We start from the raw sequence: 24,385 nt of genomic DNA, 5'->3' as shown, positions 1-24,385 counted from the left end.
AGCTTGTTGAAGCGTAGGGCGAGATCTCTGGCCGTCTCTCCGAGGTTGTTTCTCATATTTATCCCATGGTATAAACACGAGCACTTTGCAAGCAGATATTTGAAGCACATAAGGTGACCCTCCGCCGCAGACAGATGAGCTAGAGAACACAGTGGTTGGCTACTCAGAGCGGTGTGAAGTCAAATGTCTATCTTTCCTATTACTGCTCATCAGCCTACCCTCTGTACCTGGTGTGTTTCCATTGTAGTCCACTGAGTGTATTTTGGCTCCCCATCTGGTGAGAGTTTGCATGCAGTTCAGTCTCCCATGGAACGCAGCATGGTGTATAGACATCCATTCGCTGTTGTCCGTAGTGTTCACGTCCTGTGATACAAACTGAGCTGAGTTTGCTTTTAATTTCTCTTCTATTTCTTGTTATATGTCTCTGAATGTATCGTTTTAACTTCCATCTGATCTGTGCATCTAGTTTATTATGCCAACTTAAAGCACTGTGGACTTCCTTAGTGTAAGAAATGTGCTATGCTGAGCTATACCCTTGTCATGACTGGTACATTAGCATGGTGTATATCATGTGTAGTAATTCAACTGAATTTTATTTATATACCGCCAATAACAATTTAAATTGTCTCATAGTGCTTTACAGAGCTCTGAGCCTGAACCCCTAGAGGAAGCACTAAAGTGATGGTGGCAAGGAAACACTCCCTTTTAGCAGGAAGAAACCTTTAATAGAACCCAGCTCATAAGGGGGACACTTAAGTATGTGTGTAAGAATCTGACAGACCACTCCTTGGCGTAGGGCGGTGTGCAGGGTCCCAGCGTGGCCATGGGCTGCTGCCAGATGTGCTGTGGTGCAGCCTCTGGAGTCTCTCACTGTGAGGTCAATCCTGTGCTCAATGAGTGCCTGCATCCACACATGCAGAGATGATGTTGACATTGGGACAGACACAGAGAGGATGGTGATATTGGGACAGAGATGATGGTGATATTGGGACAGAGATGACACCGGAGTCATCTGAGGTGTTTTACCTTCATGCACTGGTCTTGTCCTGTTATGGCTGCCACATGCCCAGCAGTCCATCCTTTACTGGTCTGGTAGGAGACATCTGCTCCATGCAGGAGAAGCCAGAGCAAGCACTTTGGTTGGGAAACATTATCTTTATATTAATGTGTATTTAAAAATACAAGTTTATCTGTTGTTAAGATAGTCATGGCTGCCATTCATAATGTTCAGCATGGTCTTTATGCACAAAAACTTCATCCACACATAATTCGTTTAAGAATGTCTCTAAACATGGCCTCTTAAACAGCGCACCATAACATCTTTCCTGGTTCATCTTAAAATTAGCACGATACTTGTAATCCTTTGATTATAAACTAAAGCTCTAACCAGTATCACAGAGGAAAGGGGCAAGATTGAGGAGGTGTTTTAACCAATAAAACCAATAAAACCACCTCCAAGTTTCTGAAGTCAACCAGGAAAGCACAATTAAGCATTAAAAATGCAGAATATTATTCATGTCCTTACTTTTTCCATGTTGTTTTACAACAGAAGACATTTCCACTACTGATTCTCGAAATCACAGCTGCACATACAAAAGTGAGGAGCAGGATCCCAGCAAAGACTGTGTTGCTATGTTTGATTTGAAACCAAACAAACACCCACTGGAGGCACCCTGGCAAATCATTAAACTTGGACCAATGGCTCCCTCTAGTGGTTTTAGTGAGTTAAAGGCCCAACTGCAACTTAATTTGAAATTTGAGCAATTATAATTAAATGATTTAAGGTTGTGACAGTCTTGAGTTCCCCTCTGTCAGCAGGCTATTATAAAGCTTTTTGTTACAAAACAGTACAATCAGGCCTTCCACTTAGAAGCCAGGTAGAACTAACTGAACCTGTATCATCTCAGAGATTTCAGCGGGCCTTAAAGTCCTTCCAAACCTTTGTTTGCTATATGTATACTTAAATGAGAGATGGTCAGTTAGAGCTGTATCCTTGTACGTTGGTTTTCATTTCAACAAGCCTTGCATACGCTCTATGTACAGCACACAGTTGTTTTCATAAGGGTTATGTTGTCTTGGTTAATGTCAAATTGTCATAACAAAGACATTGACAGGTAATGTTGTCTTAATGTTGACAGGTCAGGTGGACATAACAAAGATATTTTCCGGTTATGTTGTCTTGGTAAAGGTCAAATTGTCTTACCAAAGACATCCCAAAAAATGTCAACGTAACATTATACATGACACAGATTACTGATTGACACAATGACAATAGTCATAAACATTCATAAAGACTCATTCATGTGGTTATGAAGGTGTCATGTCAGGCTTTATGCACACCACTTCAAAGAAAGTGTTACCATTGTTTTTAATTTTTCAATTTATATTTTATTAGTGTTCAGAATCTCACATACACATATTTCAATTTTTCAGATTCTATGTATATGGCAAACAGTATACTTATTTTCTTACTATTCAAGTATAGAAGTTACCATTGTTTCAAACACATGCAATTCAGAAGTGGGGTGAGAAGACATCATGAATGACCCAAGGAAGATTATATGAATGGAATTAAAGTTATTTATTTATTGTGCTTATATTTATTAAGCCAGAGGAACATGTGTTTTTTTCCCCATTTGGGTCTCGCATAAAAAGGGCATACGCTGAAGTGTGTTTAGTTTGCGAAGCAAAAAGCTAGCGAGTTATAGTGTTTGTATAGTGTATAATGTATAGTTTTCATACGTGAATTTGTTAGCATAGCATCAGACACTGAAAATGAATAGGAGTGGTGATCATGCATCTCTAGGTCAACATAAGATGAATGTATTGGAGATGCTGCTCTCTTCAGGCCTGGCCAGGTGACTGCAGACTCGTCTGCCCACGCTCAGAGTTGGAAGCACGACGAGTCAGAACCACTCTCCTCAGCAAGCTCCAGCCCTTTTCTGTGGGATTCATCAGCACAAACTAAATGCCTAGCAGTGCCAATCATTTAAGCGCAGAGAAGCCAAGAAAGCTGTTTTTTGCAGCTCTGGTTTAAGTTGTAGGACTTTTCTTACTTCTCATTCCACTCGAATATCCCCCACATGTTGGATTTGGAGTATTTATTGATTTATGAATTTGTGTTTGGTTTCTGTATGTTTTCTGCTTACCCTTCTCTGATGTGGGTGCAGGTGTTGACATCTTCATGGATTTGTGGCTCCCTGGATCCTCACAAATGGTGTCCCTGACTCCCACCTGGTTCCATGTCATTTCCTCAACTCTGACACAAAGTAGTGCACAATTAGTGGCACCAGCGTGTGAGCGTCATCAGAACATCATCTCCACACTGACTCTCTTGTACAGCCTAACCATTAGAGTTCAAATATTGTATACTTCCCTATTATGTCACATTCTAGCAAACTACTTCCACTACTACTGGACAAATTTACATTGTCATTCAAGAATACTGGCAGTAATTAGACTTCCTTTTACTGTCATTACCCAAATAAAACATATTTTTACCATGTATCCAAAAATGGTCTCACCTGAGGCACCATCGACACTCATCACCTGCGGAGCCACCAAGTTTTTTCTCCTCCCCACAACGCAGCCTCTTCCTGAAGCACAGGGGTAGAATCCTCTCTATGTCCAAGATAGTAATGGCACGCTGTGAAGCATACAAACACACACACAATCCAACCGCCACATGTATGTGATGAGTTTCATACATCCAACAATTCTCATATTTCCTGGTAACTAAACTAAATACAATACAACAGAACTTTCCCCATCATGTTTACTCTCTTTCCCTGTTTGGCATACCTGTAGTTTCCAAATGTTGGTGCTCTCCTCTGAGACACCTGCCACAGTGCTGCTCATGGCTGGCTGGGCTGGCTGATTGAGACCAGGCTGGAACGCACATAACATCCACTTGCAAAATTTTAATTAAGTTAAATAACATGCTAAATAAAGAGAAGAATAAACTAATATTTTACCAATGTATTTTTACTGAAATCATGCACTTCTCTTTTTTGCTAATTGTGCCATACACTGCTTTAAGAAAGAATAGGTCATTCAGGCCGATGTGCTACAACTTTGTACGTATCATGGTGGAGTCTCAAATCATTTGGGTATTGATTTAATGGATGTTTTTACGATTACCAAACTGATCATCCTCTCCTGGTGCCAGTATTTAAATATGAGTCTGAAGGGACCGGCATAGGTCATAAGAATATGCCATAGTCAATAATTCAATGATATTATACCTAGTTATAATTGTTACTTTTATTTGGATTTAACTAGCATGTAAACAGTTCCTGGGTGAATATACTTGATTTTGACCAGGGGAGTGAGGTGCGACATTGGTCTGGTGTTACTGCACAATGCATTTAACAGTACTGGCCACCATACTGGCAAATATACCTTGAAGTCAGGGGCGGCAGTGGTACAGGAGGTAAAGAAGTCGTTTAGTAATCAGAAGGTTGCTAGTTCGATTCCCTGTCGAAGTGTCCTTGAGCAAGGCACTGAACCCCTAATTGCTCCTGATGTGCAGTGTGCCATCAGTGTAAATGTAAAATGTGTATACATTGTAAGTCGCACATATGTAAGTCGCTTTGGATAAAAGCGTCTGCTAAATGTAAATGTAAGTCAACAGGGTCCCCTTGGAATCCCTTCCAATACAATTGACATGATAGCTACGTTGACAGTTCAGGCCTACACTGTTAACTATACATGCACGAGAATTCCTGACTGTTTAGCCTACTTGCATGTGGTATGCATGTTTTCCCGGCAAGTATCTTTTCATCAATACGTTTTATACCAAAGAAAACGCTCAGTTTTAGTGCGTACGCAAGGTTGATACATGTGACCCTGGGTGTAGAAAAGAGTACTTTAGAAACATTTATTGCTTCAATTGCAATTTTGCAAGTACAGCAGGATGAATCAAAATGGCAGGGTTTTTGGTATGGAACGGGTTTGCCATTTTAGCATATTTTTTCTTTGTGCCTCAAGTAGAATATTGAGATACAGCGAGAATGCCCTGCCACACCTGTGTACTGTGTCAGATTACGTGTCACATTATCTGTCAAAGGCAAATATGTGAGCTATTGCAAACCAACATTCTCTTATTTAAGTTCACCATGTTAGCCTGGTGTATGTTTGAATATATTTCATTTTGGTGGAAAAAATATACTGTGTCAGGAAAAATAAAGGAATTGTCTCTCGTGAAAAATAATCAAAGGACAGCATTTCAATATCAGCTATTCTCTTGCGAGCTAAACAAAGTTCTAAAAAACAACCACAAAACTAAATACAAACTCTATCTAAAAACAGTAAGTAGTATAGTCTTCGACATGAATGATGCAAGTGTACTTCTTTTGAAATAAGTAATGCTGTATGACACATGGCCATGTATACTCTTTTTATCTTCCCATATAAAATGAAGGTCAAGCTTTACAGTGTCTCTTTGTCATCAGTTGCTTAAGAGTGGAAATGGAAGGTGACCACAATGTGTGTGTAGCCCTATGGGAAATTTGGTTGTATCCTTTGGTTTAAATTAGTGTATTTTTATTGTTGTTTATTTTCATTTCATAAGGTGCAATTAATTTAGTTAAAAGGGTGTAACTAATGTTTTCATGTTAAAAATTGTATTTGTTAAAATGTTTTTTAAGCCAATCAGGAGTCATGGTGAGAGGTCAGGGAGGGGAGAAAAAGGAGAGTGGGGAGAGTGAACGAGAGAGTTGGGAACAGAGCTTGGTTAACATATAATAGTTAATTCAATAGAGGAACGGCTAGTGACTCATTATTAACATACTGACGGGATATTATATAGAGTTAATTCAATAGAGGAACGCTAGTGACTCACTATTAACATATATATGTATATATATATATATCTTCAAGTGTTGTGCTGCGTTTTGTTAGACAGAACTCGGACAGAGTTCTGGAAGAGTAAAGGAAGAGACAGCAACAGCTAGCTCAGCTAAAGAGTAGCTTCAAGTTTGGAAGACCTGTTGGAGAGACTGGCCAACCCGGGCATTCATTAACACACCGATTCCCTTATCATCAGTGCCCGACTAGGCTGTGGACTGGCGTGACGACTTCTTCACTCCTGCCTCGCCAACACCATGAGGAGGACAACGAGTGAGTAATTCTTTTGTTTGGCGCGAAGTAGCCATTTTGTTTAAGGCTCCACCGCTCTCCAGCTTCAAAACAGGCTTGCACCGCTCATCGGACAACTGGTTGGGTACCCACCATTACTGTATATATTAGTTATTTACATGCTGGCTTAGATAGTATAGGTTTAACAGTGTTATTGTGTGTGTGTAATCTGTGTATGCTAATCGGATGCTATGATTGTGTTGTGCTAATATCATGCTAAGATGTGTTATACTGGTGTGTGGGCTAATAGCATGCAAAGATTTGCTATGCTTGGTTTATGTGTGTGCTAAATGTTAAATGCTAGATCTAAGGTAAGTGACTGGACGCAGTCAAACGAAAATTAGTTGTTTGTGTGTTATATTCTGTGTTTTTGTAAATATATAATCTTTTCTAAATCATATTACAAGTAAATGGTTAAATGTATTCCCTTGTGTATTTGGTCATTAACTAACTGGTTTGTAAATTGATAGTAGTAGCTTACTAGGTTTAGTTTTAAAGTGATGCATACTTAAGTTAACCTAGTAGGAGTGTCAGAGATACATAGGTAATTGCTATATTTGGTATTGGGCTATGTAATTGTATTTATAACGTGCTTAAATAATAGTGTTGGCAGGGTGCTTTAAACTTCAACCTAGTATTAATTATATATATATATATATTAAAGAAACAGTTTAAGAATTCGGGCAGCGCACTCCACTACAATAGTTAGGACAGCTAGGGGGCGCTACATGTGGATTGGTCAAATCAAACATCCAACTGAAAATGGTAAAGGGCAGGCCCAAGGTTGGCTCCAGCACATTTAGTTGAATTAGGCACTTTAAAAAAGACAGAGGTGAAACCCCTATACAGTTTTAAGTCTATGCTTACAATATACAAGTCTGAGTACCATTAAATATCAAATGTACTCTATCTAATCCCATACACATGTACAGTCTGTGATCTAATCCCATACAAATTTTGCTCCTCTATATGTCCATTCAGTCTTTGCACTCAAAAATGTGTTTGTCGTGTAACGTCTATATGGGTTATATGAAAATGACGTGAAAGTGATATGCTGTGCGTTGCGTTGTTTGTCATTAACGATGATTGGGGGCTGGTGCAATGATCGCACGGTGATGGACATTGATCATGGACACCTGTGGGTAAAGGGGAAGCGTGCAAGCATTGGTTATGTCATTGATTGTCTCCACCGGGCGAGCTCTACTTGAGGTGGGGATGCTTTAATGAGGAGGAGGATCCAGTCCCGCATTGGGTTTATTGGATTGCTTGGACGTGACGTCCTCTGCGTGGTGACTGCCAGAGTGTGTGGGATTATTTATTTTATTAATCTGGTCGGCTCGGAGAGCGAAAACTATGACGAAAAATATGCGTTAACGACCTTTTTCCCATGACTAAAACGAGACTAAGACATGACAAAAACGGATCTTTGAAAATAAAAACTATGACTAAATCTATTTTAACTTTCGGAGACGAGACGAAAATGTTGGTGGTTGACTAACTCACAATATATATATTTTTTCTAAACTTTTATTCTAAACTAACATGCACCATTGGTTGAATGTTGCCCAGTCCTGTCCCTCCTCCACTACCTGAGATTTGTCTGTCTGTCAGTCTGTCTGCATGCACGTCCCGAGCCACGTGAGCTTTATGAGGCCGACTTTGTCAGGCAGTAATTGCTTACGGCCATACCACACTGAGCACGTCCGATCTCGGAAGCTAAGCAGTGTCGGGCCTGGTTAGTACTTGGATGGGAGACCGCCTGGGAATACCAGGTGCTGTAAGCTTTTCTGTCTCTGCCTCCCAGCGCGCCCCTGCTGGCAGCAGCATTCGGCACAATTCAGCCAGTTAAACTTGGAACACTCTTTTGTGTTTATTTTTTTCTTTCTTTCTTTCTGCCTATCTGTTAGTCTGTCTGTCTGTCTGTGTGTCTGCCTGCCTGTCTGTCTGCACGTCCCGAGCCATGTGAGCTTTATGAGGCCGACTTTGTCAGGCAGTAATTGCTTACGGCCATACCACACTGAGCACGCCCGATCTCGTCCGATCTCGGAAGCTAAGCAGTGTCGGGCCTGGTTAGTACTTGGATGGGAGACCGCCTGGGAATACCAGGTGCTGTAAGCTTTTCTGTCTCTGCCTCCCAGCGCGCCCCTGCTGGCCGCAGCAGTCAGCACAATTCAGCCAGTTAAACTTGGAACACTCTTTTGTGTTTTTTTTTTCTTTCTTTCTTTCTGCCTATCTGTTAGTCTGTCTGTCTGTCTGTCTGTCTGTCTGTGTGTCTGCCTGCCTGTCTGTCTGCACGTCCCGAGCCACGTGAGCTTTATGAGGCCGACTTTGTCAGGCAGTAATTGCTTACGGCCATACCACACTGAGCACGCCCGATCTCGTCCGATCTCGGAAGCTAAGCAGTGTCGGGCCTGGTTAGTACTTGGATGGGAGACCGCCTGGGAATACCAGGTGCTGTAAGCTTTTCTGTCTCTGCCTCCCAGCGCGCCCCTGCTGGCCGCAGCAGTCAGCACAATTCAGCCAGTTAAACTTGGAACACTCTTTTGTGTTTTTTTTTTTCTTTCTTTCTTTCTGCCTGTCTGTTAGTCTGTCTGTCTGTCTGTCTGTCTGTCTGTGTGTCTGCCTGCCTGTCTGTCTGCACGTCCCGAGCCACGTGAGCTTCATGAGGCCGACTTTGGCAGGCAGTAATTGCTTACGGCCATACCACACTGAGCACGCCCGATCTCGTCCGATCTCGGAAGCTAAGCAGTGTCGGGCCTGGTTAGTACTTGGATGGGAGACCGCCTGGGAATACCAGGTGCTGTAAGCTTTTCTGTCTCTGCCTCCCAGCGCGCCCCTGCTGGCCGCAGCAGTCAGCACAATTCAGCCAGTTAAACTTGGAACACTCTTTTGTGTTTTTTTTTTCTTTCTTTCTTTCTGCATGTCTGTTAGTCTGTCTGTCTGTCTGTCTGTCTGTCTGTCTGTCTGTCTGTGTCTGCCTGCCTGTCTGTCTGCACGTCCCGAGCCACGTGAGCTTTATGAGGCCGACTTTGTCAGGCAGTAATTGCTTACGGCCATACCACACTGAGCACGCCCGATCTCGTCCGATCTCGGAAGCTAAGCAGTGTCGGGCCTGGTTAGTACTTGGATGGGAGACCGCCTGGGAATACCAGGTGCTGTAAGCTTTTCTGTCTCTGCCTCCCAGCGCGCCCCTGCTGGCCGCAGCAGTCAGCACAATTCAGCCAGTTAAACTTGGAACACTCTTTTGTGTTTATTTTTTTCTTTCTTTCTTTCTGCCTGTCTGTTAGTCTGTCTGTCTGTCTGTCTGTCTGTCTGTCTGTGTGTCTGCCTGCCTGTCTGTCTGCACGTCCCGAGCCACGTGAGCTTTATGAGGCCGACTTTGGCAGGCAGTAATTGCTTACGGCCATACCACACTGAGCACGCCCGATCTCGTCCGATCTCGGAAGCTAAGCAGTGTCGGGCCTGGTTAGTACTTGGATGGGAGACCGCCTGGGAATGGCTCATGACCCCCCCAAGTACATATTGCTCAACCCTGGGATCGATCGAAAATGATCAAAACGGATGGTTCCATCTGGTGGTCAGTGTTATTTACAGAAATTGTCATGTACAAGGCCTGGTTTATTGAAATATACTAGTCTGCTGAATGTTTTGTTTATTATTTTCATAGTTACATTTTTGGGCTGAATTAAGAAAAGGTGTCATGTATCAGTACACTCTCACTTTGTCTGGAAGACATCAAAGCCTTTCACAGAACTCGTGACCACCCAGGGGGTGTAGCCAGCGCACAGTGGGGTGTATTCACACCTGTGGTAGTGGCGGAGAAGAAACAAGGACTTCTAATTGCTTTGATGTGTTTTTTTACACTATCCCACCCCTTCTGAAACCCAAGCATACAGAGACTCCAAAATACTTGAAATACTTTTACAACTTTTATTTTTCACCCAGAATGTGTTTCATTTAAAAGGCAATGCATGAAAACACAAGTAAACAAGATCTGTTTGGTTTAAAGCTCACTCACCACGACAAGGTACAGATCTACGAGCGAGAACACGAGAGACAAACATTTACTACCATTTGTGAACATTTAGTTAAACATGGAGCTGACAGACAAACAAACATCACAAGGACACGCGCACATAAATAACATATAATAATCAAAAACACTTAATTAAAAACACAAACTTGTACTTGTGATAAAAATTAACAATTGGTTTGTACAGGCCAAAGCCCAATAAAGAACAGGATTATCCAAAGACTCAGGTCACTAATCAACAAATAAAGGCTCAAGCCTGTTCGATTTTTTTTGTGTGTTTTCTTTGGCAAACTTTTGTTAAACATGAAGCAGACAAAGACATACAAACATTACAAAGACATGAAGCTGACAAAGACAAACACATACATGACAAAAACACATATTATCAGACATGAACAACCACTAAAGGGTATGTAAACTGATTGTGTTAGATCGGAACTGATTAAGGTTAAAATGATTGAGGTTAGATTGGCCTTGATATTAAACATAGGCCAGAACATGTTTTTTATAAAAAAAAGATACTACAAAGTGCATTTTAACAGCAACATAAATAATAATAAAAAACAAACACAAGAACATTCTTAAGTAAAACTGTAAAGTGCATTTTTTTGAACTTCTGAACTATATAAATAAATAGATAGTTTTGTTTGTACTTGCTGAAGCACTTTAAAACACAAACACACAAACAAACAAACACAAACAAGCCTCTTTCTCTCTCCTACAGATGGCACAGGAGAAGTGGCATCACAGAGATAAGTTATTTACACACTCTTTTCCAACTCCACATCCACCACACTTTTAAAGTGTTCAAAGCTGTCGTACACCACATTGTCAAACCCAGAGGTGGTGGATTTCCTAGTGGATGGACAGTAGGAAAATATCTTCTGGGTGCTTCCAGCCACTTTGTCCTTGGAAGGTGTGTACCTCTTCCGCTGTCCACCACAATTAGGCACATGGCAAGCCCCACATGGCCGCGAGGACTTGTTCGGCATGAATGCCTTGACTGTTGGTGCAGGAGGTACAAAGCTCTGGCTGCACGATGGCCCACGAAACAGGACGGAGGGAGCCTGTGGCTGTGCGGGGAGAACCAGCAGTATGGGTGCTGCCGACACAGGGGGTGGTCCATAGGTGGGCGCAGCAGGCTTTGGCTGGAGGTGGGTGGACGCAGTAGGCTTTGGCCGAGTGAAGGAGGACGACGCCGTGGGCTGAACGGGCCGGTTCACAGGAGGCACAGGCTCTGGCTCTTCAACAAATAATCTGGAAATATAAAATACACATGTAATGATACTGATATGACGTGTGTGCTATTTGCTTTCCACAGCCAACAGTTGAAACAAAGTGCTGATGACAACTTACCTCCGCTTCTCACCACGTCTTTTTCCAGCCTCGTGATGAACGTGCTGGTACTGGACCTGAGGCCGGTCTGGCGGTGGGAGGGATGTTGGCAGTGCAGGAGCTTCTGGGAACGGTGCGTCTGACAGCACTTTCAGGTGAGGCGTCACCTTCGGCAGTACAGTCGCCTCGTAGTTGGCCTTTTTCTCCTCCCTGGCAGTGAAGGTCGAGATGGACTTGGCGTTCAAGTTGGGAAGTGGAATGGGGAGACTGCCGAGGATGGGGTCGTCTCGGACTCGGTCTGCAATCCTCTTATACTGTCCCTTCAAAGAAGCCGTGATCTTGCTGGGGGAGGTGAGCTGATTGGTCGGCGCTCGGTTCTTCAGCATCTTGAGGAGGAGGTAGAGCAGGCGACTGTCCTCGGTCACCTGTGCCGCCTGAGCGTACCTCATGCAGCCAAACTTTGTTTTCTGGGCTGCTCTGGTCTCGGGAGAGTCCGCCCCAAGGCACCGACCGAACAAAGTGTAGCCCCACCTGGACTCGTACCGCTTGACGAAGCGGGCGGCGGTCTTGTCGTGGTCGTGGAGAGAGCTGGCGGCGGCGGCGATCTTCTGCCTGAGGTCAGCCGGCACTAGGTGGTGGTCGCTGTTGTCGGCCAGTTCTAGGAGGAGCAAGGCCAGTGCTTCCACTTCCTCTATACCTGGCAGATGCAGATGTCGATGGCTCATCAGCACGTCTTGCAGGGCAGGACTGTCCTCCTCTTCCGCCTGTTCTGCCTGGGTGAGGACGACGTGCTTCCCACAGACTCTGTCTATCGGGTCCTCCTCTGTATCAGAAGACATGCCGAGACCCTCGTCCGCAGTCTCGTCGTCTCCCTGCTCAGCCGACTCCTCCTCCTCCTCCTCTTCCTCACGCGACTGCTCTTCCTCAACTGCAAATATGTAATTGTACTAATCACAAACATGTCTACACAACAATAGTTTTTTTTTGCACCAGGTTTGTCATCATTGTTTAAGTATGTGATCAAGTACTGTACCTTTCTGCACGTAGTAGTCCCTGGCAGTGAAGCTGGTGGACTGGCACATGGCGTACTCGACACCAAGGAGCTCCTCCTCGTCGGGGTGCTCGTACACTTCGGGGACCGGCATCGGTGCAGCAAAGTTGGGCTCCAGGACGTGTTCCTTGCCGAAGAGAACCTCGGCTTGCTGGTTGACGCGCTGGATCTGCCGCGCGTCCAAGCACGACGTCTGCTGGCCATGACCACCAGCGACACGGAGCGATGTCATGCGGTGGTTCCACTGCATGGCAAAGGATACCAAGTATACCTGAAACACATTTTCATTTTGTCTGTTATTGTGTACAATGTTTACAAGTGATGACTGGAGCTGTGAAATAAAATGTATCATTGAAACTATCATTGACACTTTTCTTTTTAAATTATACTGTATGATGTGTTATATGAACATGTGTCTGCAATAAAGCTTTATATTTATATTATGTTTTAATCACTCACTTGGAATGGCATAATCCCACATCGCTGTGAAGGGACGGCGTTGAACAGGTGGGCGTGCAACCCCTCCAGAGAGTTGCTGCCTCGCCGGCACTTGTGCTTGTTCAGTCGGACGCCGTTCATCACCACCACCTTCACAGACACATACAGCGGTATGCCAGGGGGATCCTGTAACACACAACATATTGCAAGGTCTTTATTTATTCTGGTGTCCTTTTGAAATGTTGCCATATACAAGTTTGAATGGTTGTGACACACAATGACCGCAAAGACATTAACCTACCTGCATGCAACTGAGGTGCTTGCTCGCAACTGCCCAGTGAGCGTCGACTGCCTCTGGCGACTTGAACAGGTGAATGCCATCGATGTCAAGGCCGGCTGGTCCCCGGAACTCAGCAAGGATGGACTCTATCACTAAAGCAGTCTCCTGTAACACATAGGATATATTCTCAGCGTTGAGTGTTTAATCACATTAAACACTTTCACACATTCATTTATTTTCAAAGCTGGATACTTCAGATAACCATAACTTTTGTTACAGACAAAAGATGAAAGAAATAAAAACAGATTTGGAAAGGGCTACCTGTTATATGTAAAATTCACATATGTGAATATGAAAGCCACACTTACCACAACCCCACAGGTAATACGCCTTACATACGACCTGATCTGATAAGGCTTGAGGAAGGCCATCATCTCCTCATCAGAGTACCTGCCGTAGAGCTCTGGGTTACCGTTCCTGACCGCCTGGACAAGGAGCATCATGTCCGCCTTGTTGTAGGCGAGCACGGCACCCGCCATGGCACTCATGAAAGCCCCATACTTGGCGTGGCTCTGCTTGATCACGACGGCATCCCAGCGATGCAGCCAGTGGCGGATGTCCAGCCTGATGACGGTACCCCTCTTCACCCAGTCACCAAACAGATTCTCCAAAAACGACGAACCGCTGTCACTGAAAATGATATCATGACATTTTGTGTAGGTGTGTTACATGTTGGATTATCCATTTCATCATAGGTTTCAACTAGTGTTGCTCGATATACCGGTACTAAAAAAGGTATTGCGATACCTTTGCTATTAAAATCGGTACGATATGAAATTTAATTAGTACTGGTACTTTAAGAGTGACAGCACTCTAAATAATAAGAGCAGTATTTCTTTATTTTTCTTGATGTGTGACAGCCGGAGTCAGAATGTGTGTGTGTGCAGAGAAAAGGGGAAGCAATGGTCAAAAAGCAGGGCAGGAACAGAGTTTTTTTGTATTAATTTATAAAACACTTAATTGTAAGTTCTGTCATATTTTACTACTATCACTTTTTTTTCATAATTTTGGTATCGTGACAACACTAGTTTCAACTGCTATTGAACTCACCGACAGCAGTTGTTGTCCGCGTACACCACCTTTGGAGCAGGAGCGTTGGCACGGCGAAAGCGGGCGACCAGACCTCTGGCCATGCGTGCGTAGCAGCCCTCGGACTCGGACGCCACCACCACTGTGGTCAAGAACTGACCCCACTCATTCAGCACGCTGGTGACGTACTGCATGGTGCCCTGGCCGTCGCCGTAGATCTTCTTGAGAATCTATCAAAACAAAGCAGAACATTCATTGCGTGGTGTTTATCAACAGTCAGTCTGTTCCATATGATCACAAGTACTTTATGCTGTACATACCTTCCTTGTGCCGTCGATGCACAGGATTTCCCCAGTCGTACTGAGGATTTGGTCCCTGTACACGGGCATCTTCTCCATCTCCAGGATCAGGTGCGCACGCCTCAGGACCCGAGCAGACGGAAGGGGAGACGGGGCGATGGGAGGGGTGTAAGTGCCGGCTGCTCTGGCAAACGACAGGATGCCTTGCTGAGACGATCCAGCCGCCGACGTGTGGGCATCGTACAGGAGAGTCTGGTACAAGTCCCGACGCTCCACGTACCACTCGTCGTGGCCCTGCTGCAGCAGCCTCTGCACCTTGCTCATTGACACAGCGTTGAGTCGGTCGCTCATCAGGGTGACGACACTCCTGTCCACAGCACGCTTGCCACTCTATTTCTGTTATTCTGGTAATAAAAAAAGTGCAAAAATCCAGTGCAAAAATTCCAACAAACTATGACCACAGTATGAAAATATATATTGAAAAAATAAAAGTTAAATGGTACACATTAATTTCATTTAGCTTTGTCTGTGCTCTTGAACTTTTTAAACAGCATAAAGTACACCAGAAGTATAATCTGAAAGATCACTAGGCTTAAATGCCTAGGCCTCTTCGAAGGCCTCCTCAAAATCTTCATCCTCCTCATTCATTTCAAAAGCTCCACTGGTAAGCCTCTGGTTGTGGTATAGGAAGACCAAGGCTTTGAGGTTGTCATTTGTGACAGATCTCCTTCGGCTGGACAACACCAGCTTGTAGATGCTGTTACTGCACTCAGCGTCTGCTGAGTTTACGATGACTGATTTGTATCGTTTGGCCAGGACACTGAGGTGAGGCAGTCTCTCCTGAAGTCCATCCCAGAACACATCCAAATCTACCACTCCAGACGCTGAAGCTCTGAGTGCAGCTGGACCAAGGTGAATAAAGTAGGCATCCAGTTCATCTTTAGGCACAGCACTGAAGCCTGGGATGGATTTGTAGCTGGCCACACAGTCACTCATAAATACAATGTGACGAGGGTCAAACACCCTGACCTCTTTAAGAAACTCAATGGCAGGTTGTCCATCTGACATATATTTGCTCAGTTTGTCCTCTGCATTGCTGTATGCCTGTTCCACTCTGTTTAGAATCTGCATTTTAATGGCGAAAGACAGGTCAAGTCCCTCAAAGTATTGAGCGCATGCTTCGAAGTGGAGTTCTTTGTTGAACTCCAACTTCATATGGAGATCCTCAAGGTAGTCAAAAACCTTGGTCACCATAGGGCGTCTGCTCTGGAAGATGTCAAGAAGTGCAATGATTACTTGGCACTTATCTGCCGTGATGCTGATCTGGACCTGCAGACTTTGAGCCATGTTGGCGTCCTGCAGCATCTCGTGCAGTCTCTCCACTGATGCAGGTGTGGTTTTGCCACAAGTCTATGAATAGAATAACCAAAAAGCACATAGTATTTAATACATCATTATTTTGTTTGTCTCTCTGTGTATGTGTTGGTCTGTGTGTCTTGGGTGGTAATTATAATTTGAAATGTATATTTGTAATACTGCATTATGAGCAAAGAGAATGCCACTTACATTGATTTCCATCTCAATGAATTCCTTGTACAGTCCGAAGTGTTCTGAATGGTACTGCACTGCAGTGAACCACGAGTTCCATCGAGTGGCACACGGATTTGGAGCCATGGCTGCTTTGCTACCTTTTTTTGTCAGGAATTGAAGATATCTCCTTTTGCGGGAGCCAGCATGGTAAAACATTTGGGAGAAACTAAGCATGAATGAGTTCAGTTGCTCAAAAGGTCTCCGAAAGGCACCGCCTATCAAATTCATGATATGAGCCATGCACGTTACATGCAATGAATTCGGGTATAAGGACTGCAGCGCAGCTGTATAGGCCTTCTTCATGTACGCTGCATTATCAGTGTTAAACACTATGACATCATCATTATCAATGCCGTACTCTTGAAGACACTTGACAACAGCCATAGACACAGTGGAGTGGTTACACTCCTCAAGGAACACTGTGTCTGCGAGGTAGGCCAAAATTCTTCCAGACTCATCCTTCTCCAGTGGTGCAATTAGAATGTTCAATACACATCTGCCCTCTACATCTGGAGTTTCATCAAATATGACTGCAACAGGCTTTTTGGCAAAATGAGTCTTGAGAACTTCTTTCTCCTTCAGGTAGACCTCACCCAAGTATTTTTCCTGGAGCTGGTGGCACCCAGGTATCGCTCCACCATTGACAACCTTCTCTTTGAGGAATTTTCTTAATGCTGGATGGTCACTCTTGGAGAGTGGAATGTTTACCGCTGTGCATGTGGCTACCCAATCTTCACAAATCTAAGGGCATAAGGGAAAACAAAAACATAATTAATTTCATATATTTCACATATAATTAATTAATTAATTAATTTCATTATCACCCTGTCTAATAAAACACACCTATCTCATTCATCATATTTTCATTTCTTGCATTCACAATGTTTAAACATGTTACTTGTTTTATTCCTAATTTAATGTTAGGCCTATGTTCTTGATTGCACACACACACACGAACACATATACAGAGAGCTATCTATTGACTTACTGACTAACCCTTCCCTTTGTTTAGGTAGGGGGCTACTTTCTGCTGGACTATTCAGTGACTTATTTTCTGTCTATCTGTCTTGTGTTGCACTTGCTTGATGTTCGACTGTGTTAGGAAGGTTGTTGACTCGCTAGTTTGTCGTAAACAAAGTAAGCAAATTTCGTTCATTTTAGCCGCTAGCAAGACATCTCGTTAGCGATGTTAGCTAGCTTGTTAACACGCTTGGACACTGGTGCTACTAAATACGTTTGACTGCATTAGGAAAGTTGTCGGCAAGCTAGCCAACATAGCTATCACAAAAACATTACAAAGAAGCCGACGCTAGAGCCCTTATTACTAGCACCAATGTCGCTAACGAGATATCTTGCTAGCGGCTAAACTTAATGACATTTGCTTACTTTGTTTACGACAAACTAGCGAGTCAACAACCTTCCTAACACAGTCGAACATCAAGCAAGTGCAACACAATATAGTTTCAGAATAGTACAGCAGAAAGTAGCCTGTAATGTAGCTCTGGCAACAACGAGAGAGATCATATTGACATACAAACGAGCAAGCACAACAGTGCCACTGCACGATAAGCTATACCAATGTTAACATTAACCATGCACATTCAAAATAACTTACCTTGATTCTTTCAGCGCTTGCAATTGCCCTGGATGAAACAGCCTGTGTCAGTGTGATTTGTTTCGTCGTCTGACGTCCTGTCGGCGTTTCTGTCAATCTCGCCATATGTTTTGCTGTGGCAAAGTGCTTGTCAATGGAAGATTTTCTTTTATGTTCGACGACAATGTTGCATGTTGTGCAAAATAATTTCCCTCCGCTTTGGTGAAGAATGCCAGGGTACTGTTTTTCGCGATCTTTGGCAGTTATTCTTGTGGGCAAATGTGAGACATTCGATGCACACATGTCTGCTGAAACTCTCGAACTCAATACGGAAGTAAGGCGGAAGGGAGAGAGTGAGAGGACACTTCTCGCTCAGTATTCGTTCGTGCAATTGGCTGTCAACGGTCGATGATGCTGATTGGAGGCTCACTGGCATGTCCCGCCTCCTGCCAGTGGCATGTACTTCCTATGCCACATGCCAGTTAAAGATTTAGAGAGTTGTGGGAGACGACGATGATTGTTCAAAGTTGCGGTAAAATTGCGGTGATTAGTTAAAATTGCAACGTCGCGCTGAATTCGCGGGGAATCGTTGAATTCGCGTGAATTGGTGCGATCGCGACATCGCGAATTCCTGGAGGGTCTGGGCTATGGTACAGGAGCCTCCACAACCGATGTTTCATCGTGTGCCACAGGAAGAGGATGAGATGTTACATTTTGTCTGGTGCCATTGCTGAATAAATTAAGTGGCTGGGGTAAATTAAGGGCAGAAATTGCCCTGTTAGAAGGTCTCTAGGGTGTCCATGACCTGGACCAAGGGCACCGGCAGGCGCAGATGCAGGGCCCTGGTCTAATGAGGCCATGGGATCAGACATCCCAGCCATCCCACCAGAGCCACCCATTGTATGCACCACCCTCGCATGCACAGGTACAGATGAGGTACAAACCAAGAAGTGAGGAGACTTGGGGGGAATGTGGTGAAAGTACCGTGCCCTCACCCATCCCTCACTTTACAGACTTATAGTGCAATAAATTGCCTTTGTAAATCAGTATTTTCTTTGTGTTTCTCTGTAACTTGTCAACACCTAAGCCCATGCAGTTTGTCTGAAATTGACGAAGTAAAGGCGGTGCAATGCCCCCCTGGGTCTTGAGCCTCCAAATAGAGGCCCATTGAGGACCACCCTGCTCTCTCCCCAAAACCCCTTTAACAGTGTATTTTGTCACTTAGTTGTGACATTAACAAACATGCTACCAAGAGCTGTAAATATAATGTCTACATACATAATGAAACTATTATTTTTTTTACTAGTTGCTCATACATAATAATCATGGCAAAGGCTGGTATTTTGGCCTACCTCAGTGTAACCACAAGTCTTTGCTTGGGTTCGACTGCCAGTCTGTAATTGGTGTCCTGTCGCTGGAGATCTGCACCAATCATTGACAGGATGTGGTCCATCTGCGATGGGGTCATTCTCAGGTATGGGCGATGATATTCGGAGTTGAAACGCAACTCCTCCACCAGGTTGTAGAATGCCCCTTGTTGTCTTCTGCGCTGGTTGATTGCAGTCACCCAGGTTCGTTTCCTCTTTTTAATCCTCTGGAGGATAATAAGTAAGGCAAGTGCCTTCCGCCTATTCACTGCAGGCACTGTGGTAAAACAACTCTCTTGAGGTTAGATTGCACATCTGTCATCTATGCTAGACTATCTGCAAAGCCTGTCTGCAATTCCGAAGTTTAACATAACTTGCTACCTACTTAGCCAACCATATTTTCTTTATCTTTGATGTGGGAGGTCGATTTGTCATCTCACACCAACGTAAGTTTGTATCAAATGGTTTATGTCCGTTGATGGTTGCTTGGTAACTATGTCTGCCTCAAAATGTAACGTTACACGAATCTTGTTTGATTTACGGGTAACTGTAGACTTCATACTTACCCATGTTACTGTGATCTAGGTGAACGGGTGCAGATGAACTCTGGTTTAAAAAATATATAAACAGACAGCAAAAAAGATAACGGGTTCATTTTTAACGCGTCCAGTGTAGCCGGTTAAATAAAAGATCCGCTCTGTGAACGTTCTATTTCCGCACGGGAGAATTTCCGCGCTTGGTGTAGCCGTAGCGTAACCCTAATGCAGTCACTGGAGGAGTGGACCCCCTCAAAGGACCCTAACCCTAACCCTAGACCTACCTTGTAGTCCGTTGGAGAGTCAAGATATCCAGTGCAATTTTGACCTGGAGCTTTCGGGACACTCTGACGTACAGGAAGGTACTGAGGCACTGACAGATGATCTAACGGACATGGAGGGGAGAGAAAGGGGAGCAAGGCTTAACAACGTGGTGGTTAGAGAGTCGGATCTTCCCGGTTTAATTCCCATTACGCTAAGGGAGGGAGATCTTGCCCACAAACTTGGAAGTTGGGGGGGAGATGGTGATGACGAGGGGGGTGCTTGTCCGGGTTTAAGTATACCATCCAGCCCGGAAAGTACACAGGAGGAAGCGAGAGGAAACATCACTCGCTCCTCTTTGACAAAACCTACCCGTCATGAAACCACCTACCGGAAGACCGTGGCTTGGTCATTGAAGGTTTGTGAGCCAGTGATTGTTGTAGGGCAGTGGTTCCCAAACTTTGTACAGTCCCGTACCCCTTCAGACATTTAATCTCCAGCTACGTACCTAACCCTAGATGAGCGAATTAATTTGACAGGCTACGGAGGTCTGTGTCAACCGTTGAATAGGGGGGCGTGGCCAGAGCGGAGTTCAGCACAGACGTGACATTTTCTCAGTGGTTCTAATTAATGCTTGTTCATCCTTGCGATCGTTGTTGTGTTTATATGAAAGAAATACAGCCTTGCAGGACAAAATACTGGGGAATTTGGGCGATTTTGATGCACAAAATGATGTTTCCGTCTGAAAGTTGCAATTCGGTTTCAAAGGGTACATTCTGCGAATTCCGTCCGTTTTTGCGAAAATGTTCTCCCCGCGTACCCCCTGAACTACTTTGCGTACCCCTGGGGGTACGCGTACCCCAGTTTGGGAACCGATGTTGTAGGGGACTCAAACCTATCTAGAATTCCAGGGTATAACTATGCCTTGGTACAAATAGATAGTTTTCCAGGGGCCACTGCACACCATCTTAAGTGTGTCCTGGAAAAATTACATTCGTCTCATGCAACTCAGAGGGTTGTGCTCTCGGTGGGACTGAATAACTGTCTAAGGGAGAATCGAATAACCACCATTAGGAAACAGTTTGGGACCTTGATGGTGGTAGCAAAAAAGGTTTTCCCTCAAGCACAGTTTTTTTTGTGCCGCTGATCCAATTTTCAACACGGCTCAAGCCTGAAGTGCAGTCCCTATTAGAGCAGACCAACGACTTCTTAAAAGGGACCCAAAGAGTCTTGACGGGGGTGGAAGGGGGACAGTTTGAGGTTATGCCTAGGGACAGTCCATTGGACACCTGGAAGGGGAAAGAAAATGTTGGACTCATGGATGAAAAAGTTAAACTAAAAATGGGGGGACCGAGAATACTCACCCCTGGCCAATCGAATATTTTAAATCTTTTACTTACGTTTATTTTTATCAGAGGCGGAAGAAATGCTGCTAGAGAAGGGCCTCTATTTTATTCCGACTCCACCAGTGGTGGACAGGCAAGCACTTCGGAGAGACCTACACAAGTATCACAGAAAACTGAAGTTGTTAGATCATTTTGACTATGCCACTGATTTCGATCGAGAACCTTTTATCAATCCCTCGACTTGGGAACCTGATTGGGATTCGATTTCAGAACCCATTAAAGAACTAATCAGGAGAGATATTCGGGTCCTCGAGAGGATCGGTTGCAAAAGTGAACAGGAGAAGAACCTGTCAATAGGGGAAAGAGAAGCATTAAATGAATTAAAAAATAACCAGGATAAAGTTATCAAACCTGCTGACAAGGGGTAAAAAAATATTATAATGGATATAAACCAATATTTAACTGAAGCATACAGACATTTAAACAATACAAATCATTACTTACCTTCAACCGGCTCTGTTCAACTGGAAACCCAGAGAAAGACCCGGGAGATTGTGGGTCGTCTGTACGAAAAAAAGATAATTTCGGCCAAACAAAAATATTACCTGTTTGGTGGGGACCCTCCACGTCCACGTAAACTTTATCTTCTACTGAAGATCCACAAAGACCTGGACGGTTCCACATCAGGTTCCCCCCGGAAGACCAATTGTATCTGACTGTGGGAGCGAATCATATAGGATAGCTGAATTTATTGATTATTTTTTCAACCCCTTGTCACAGAAACATGAGAGCTATATTAAGGACACTTATGAATTCGTGAAAAAACTAAAACAGATCATATTGCCACCTGGTGCGATGCTCTTTTCGGTTGATATTGATTCCCTGTACACTAACATTGAAACTCAGTTGGGTCTTGAAGCAGTGCGAGAGGACTTTAATAAATACCCTGACCCCACGAGACCGGATGAGGCTCTACTCACACTCTTGGAATTAGGCCTAACAAAAAATGATTTTGAATTCCATTCCAAATTTTATCTCCAGGTCCATGGAACTGCTATGGGCAAGAAGTTTGCTTCGGCCTATGCCAATATTTATATGGCAGGCTGTGAGCGAACTGTCTTCCCCAAATGCAGCAAATGACCTGATTTCTATATACGGTACCTGGATGACATTTTCGGTATTTGGAGTCACTCGATGGCCGATTTCGGCGATTTTATTGCGGTCCTGAACAACCATCATCCCTCTATCTCCGTTAAGTACAATCTCCAATGGGATAAAATAGAATTCTTGGACACTGAGGTGTTTATTGAGAGAAAGGAGAATGGAGAGGGCAGTCTAGGAACAAGGGTATTCTTTAAGCCGACCGACACCCACGCACTGTTACACAAGTCCAGTTACCATCCGAAGCACACCTATCAGGGAATTGTGAAATCACAATTAATAAGGTACTATAGGGTTTGCACAGTAGCGGAGGATGTCGAGTCGGCTACCAGGACCCTTTTCCAAGCCCTTAGACTTCGGGGGTATAGTAGGACTTTCCTCCGGGGTATTAAGGTGGATGTCCAACAACATTTTCAACAAGGGTTGAGATTTGGTAGAGAGGACAATCACCATCTGGTCCCCTTGGTCTCTACCCTTTCTCCAGCTTCCTTGACACTGAATTCAAAGATTAAAAGTAATTTTAAAGGGGTACAGGACCGCTTTGAACCACTTTCAGATTTTAAAATTATAGCAGCATTTAGAAGGAATAAAAACATCAAAGACCTTCTAGTACATGCCTCCCTGGGCGGCGGACACAAAAAAGAAAAACACAATAGGCATTTTAAAAGTATTAAGTTTATTCAAAACCAATATACTCACCTGGGTGAACCTGTCTGGCATGTTTCTAGGCCTGAGTCAGCTAACCTGGTATATTGTATTGAGTGCAGCATCTGTAGCAGGTTGTATATTGGTCAGACCAAGAACAGCCTGTTGCAGAGGCTGAAACAACACCTTTACTCGATCGATAAAACCGGCAAAGCGACTCACCTGTATGAACATTTTAGACAGCATGGGAGTGAAAACCTCTTTATCATGGGGTTGGAGTCGGGATCCTGGTGGTCGGATAGACAGAGACTGGCGAGGGCGAGACAGTGGATTAGGAAACTAAACACAGTTTATCCCCATGGTCTCAACCAAATTAGTTAGAACCGATCAAGGAGTAGATTTCTTTTTTTTTTGTAATTCAAGTTTTTATTTAGGCGTTGGTGTTTGACATTACAACATTATACACTATACATTATGAGACATTTCTTATTCTGCACATTACATGTAACATCGGTGGCATAGCAAAACAAAAATGAAATAAAAAAAACAGTACAAATAAGACCATTTGTGTAAAAGACATGTTGATAGTTACATAACTAGGAATAATATTCGTTTTTTTGATGTTGGGTACAGTCAAAGGAAGGTGTTCAAGCTGCATGCTCATCAGGAAGTGTAATGTGAGCACAGAACGAGACCCAAATTGGTGCTCTATTTCTATTGTCCACCCTGTTGAGCATAAGTTCGTATGAAGCTGTTTTTATCATAATGTTTACCCACTCTTTTATTTCAGGAGGTTTGGGTGTTTTCCACAGTTTCAGTATAGTCCTGGCAGCTGTTATAATCCCTGCCATGATTACAGAAAATGCTGGGTTTGATATGTTACGTATTTGGCTTCTGTCCCCTAATAGGCATAATCTGGGAGATAGAGGTATGTCACTTCCCAGCCAGTTACTCAAATTGTCCACCACTATTTTCCAGAATGGTTGAATAACAGGGCACTCCCAGATGCAGTGTAGCAGAGTACCTATGTCTTTCTGACATTTCCAGCACAGATTATTGTTTATTATACCAGCTCTATTAAGTCTTTGTGGTGTCCAATAAAACCTGTGTGTTATCTTGTATTGCGTAAATTTCCCTTTAGCTTCCCGAATGTATTTCCCATTGTTAGATATAATTCTCAGCCATTCCTCATCGTCCATCAGACATCCCAGGTCTTTCTCCC

The 24,385-nt window shown here is 43.8% G+C and overlaps 2 protein-coding genes, 4 non-coding genes and 2 pseudogenes across 6 annotated transcripts; 6 read left to right on the top strand and 2 right to left on the bottom strand.

The window, feature by feature from the left end:
• Positions 1 to 20: 20 nt before the first annotated feature.
• On the bottom strand, positions 21 to 1,534 carry LOC122130561 (ankyrin repeat domain-containing protein 42-like; the record flags this gene model as incomplete). The annotated part of the gene is made up of 5 exons (XM_042705270.1): positions 1,526 to 1,534; positions 1,027 to 1,134; positions 782 to 901; positions 228 to 363; positions 21 to 139 (listed from the first exon to the last, which is right to left on the bottom strand). Coding segments are annotated over exons 1-5 (492 nt in total), but the record flags the coding sequence as incomplete, so codon positions are not given.
• Positions 1,535 to 7,813: 6,279 nt separating this feature from the next.
• On the top strand, positions 7,814 to 7,922 carry LOC116221637 (annotated as a pseudogene).
• Positions 7,923 to 8,137: 215 nt separating this feature from the next.
• LOC116221609 lies at positions 8,138 to 8,256 on the top strand. Its single transcript, XR_004164213.2, has one exon. It is a non-coding gene; the product is annotated as a 5S ribosomal RNA (ribosomal RNA).
• Positions 8,257 to 8,482: 226 nt separating this feature from the next.
• On the top strand, positions 8,483 to 8,601 carry LOC116221626. Its single transcript, XR_004164222.1, has one exon. It is a non-coding gene; the product is annotated as a 5S ribosomal RNA (ribosomal RNA).
• Positions 8,602 to 8,828: 227 nt separating this feature from the next.
• LOC122130566 lies at positions 8,829 to 8,947 on the top strand. Its single transcript, XR_006151922.1, has one exon. It is a non-coding gene; the product is annotated as a 5S ribosomal RNA (ribosomal RNA).
• Positions 8,948 to 9,183: 236 nt separating this feature from the next.
• LOC122130564 lies at positions 9,184 to 9,302 on the top strand. The gene has a single exon (XR_006151921.1). It is a non-coding gene; the product is annotated as a 5S ribosomal RNA (ribosomal RNA).
• A 227-nt stretch (positions 9,303 to 9,529) lies between these two features.
• On the bottom strand, positions 9,530 to 15,040 carry LOC122130562. The gene is made up of 8 exons (XM_042705271.1): positions 14,685 to 15,040; positions 14,386 to 14,594; positions 13,644 to 13,965; positions 13,297 to 13,440; positions 13,017 to 13,181; positions 12,540 to 12,828; positions 11,528 to 12,434; positions 9,530 to 11,428 (listed from the first exon to the last, which is right to left on the bottom strand). Exons 1-8 carry the CDS (start codon positions 15,012 to 15,014, stop codon positions 10,933 to 10,935), a joined length of 2,862 nt encoding a protein of 953 aa, XP_042561205.1. The 5' UTR covers positions 15,015 to 15,040; the 3' UTR covers positions 9,530 to 10,932.
• Positions 9,534 to 9,647, top strand: LOC122130565 (annotated as a pseudogene).
• Positions 15,041 to 24,385: the final 9,345 nt, after the last annotated feature.

The sequence above is a fragment of the Clupea harengus genome, unplaced genomic scaffold (assembly GCF_900700415.2).
Source record: "Clupea harengus unplaced genomic scaffold, Ch_v2.0.2, whole genome shotgun sequence".
In the NCBI taxonomy this organism is placed as follows: domain Eukaryota; kingdom Metazoa; phylum Chordata; class Actinopteri; order Clupeiformes; family Clupeidae; genus Clupea; species Clupea harengus.
Note: the sequence above shows the minus strand (reverse complement) of the source record. Positions and strands in the feature narration are given on the sequence as shown.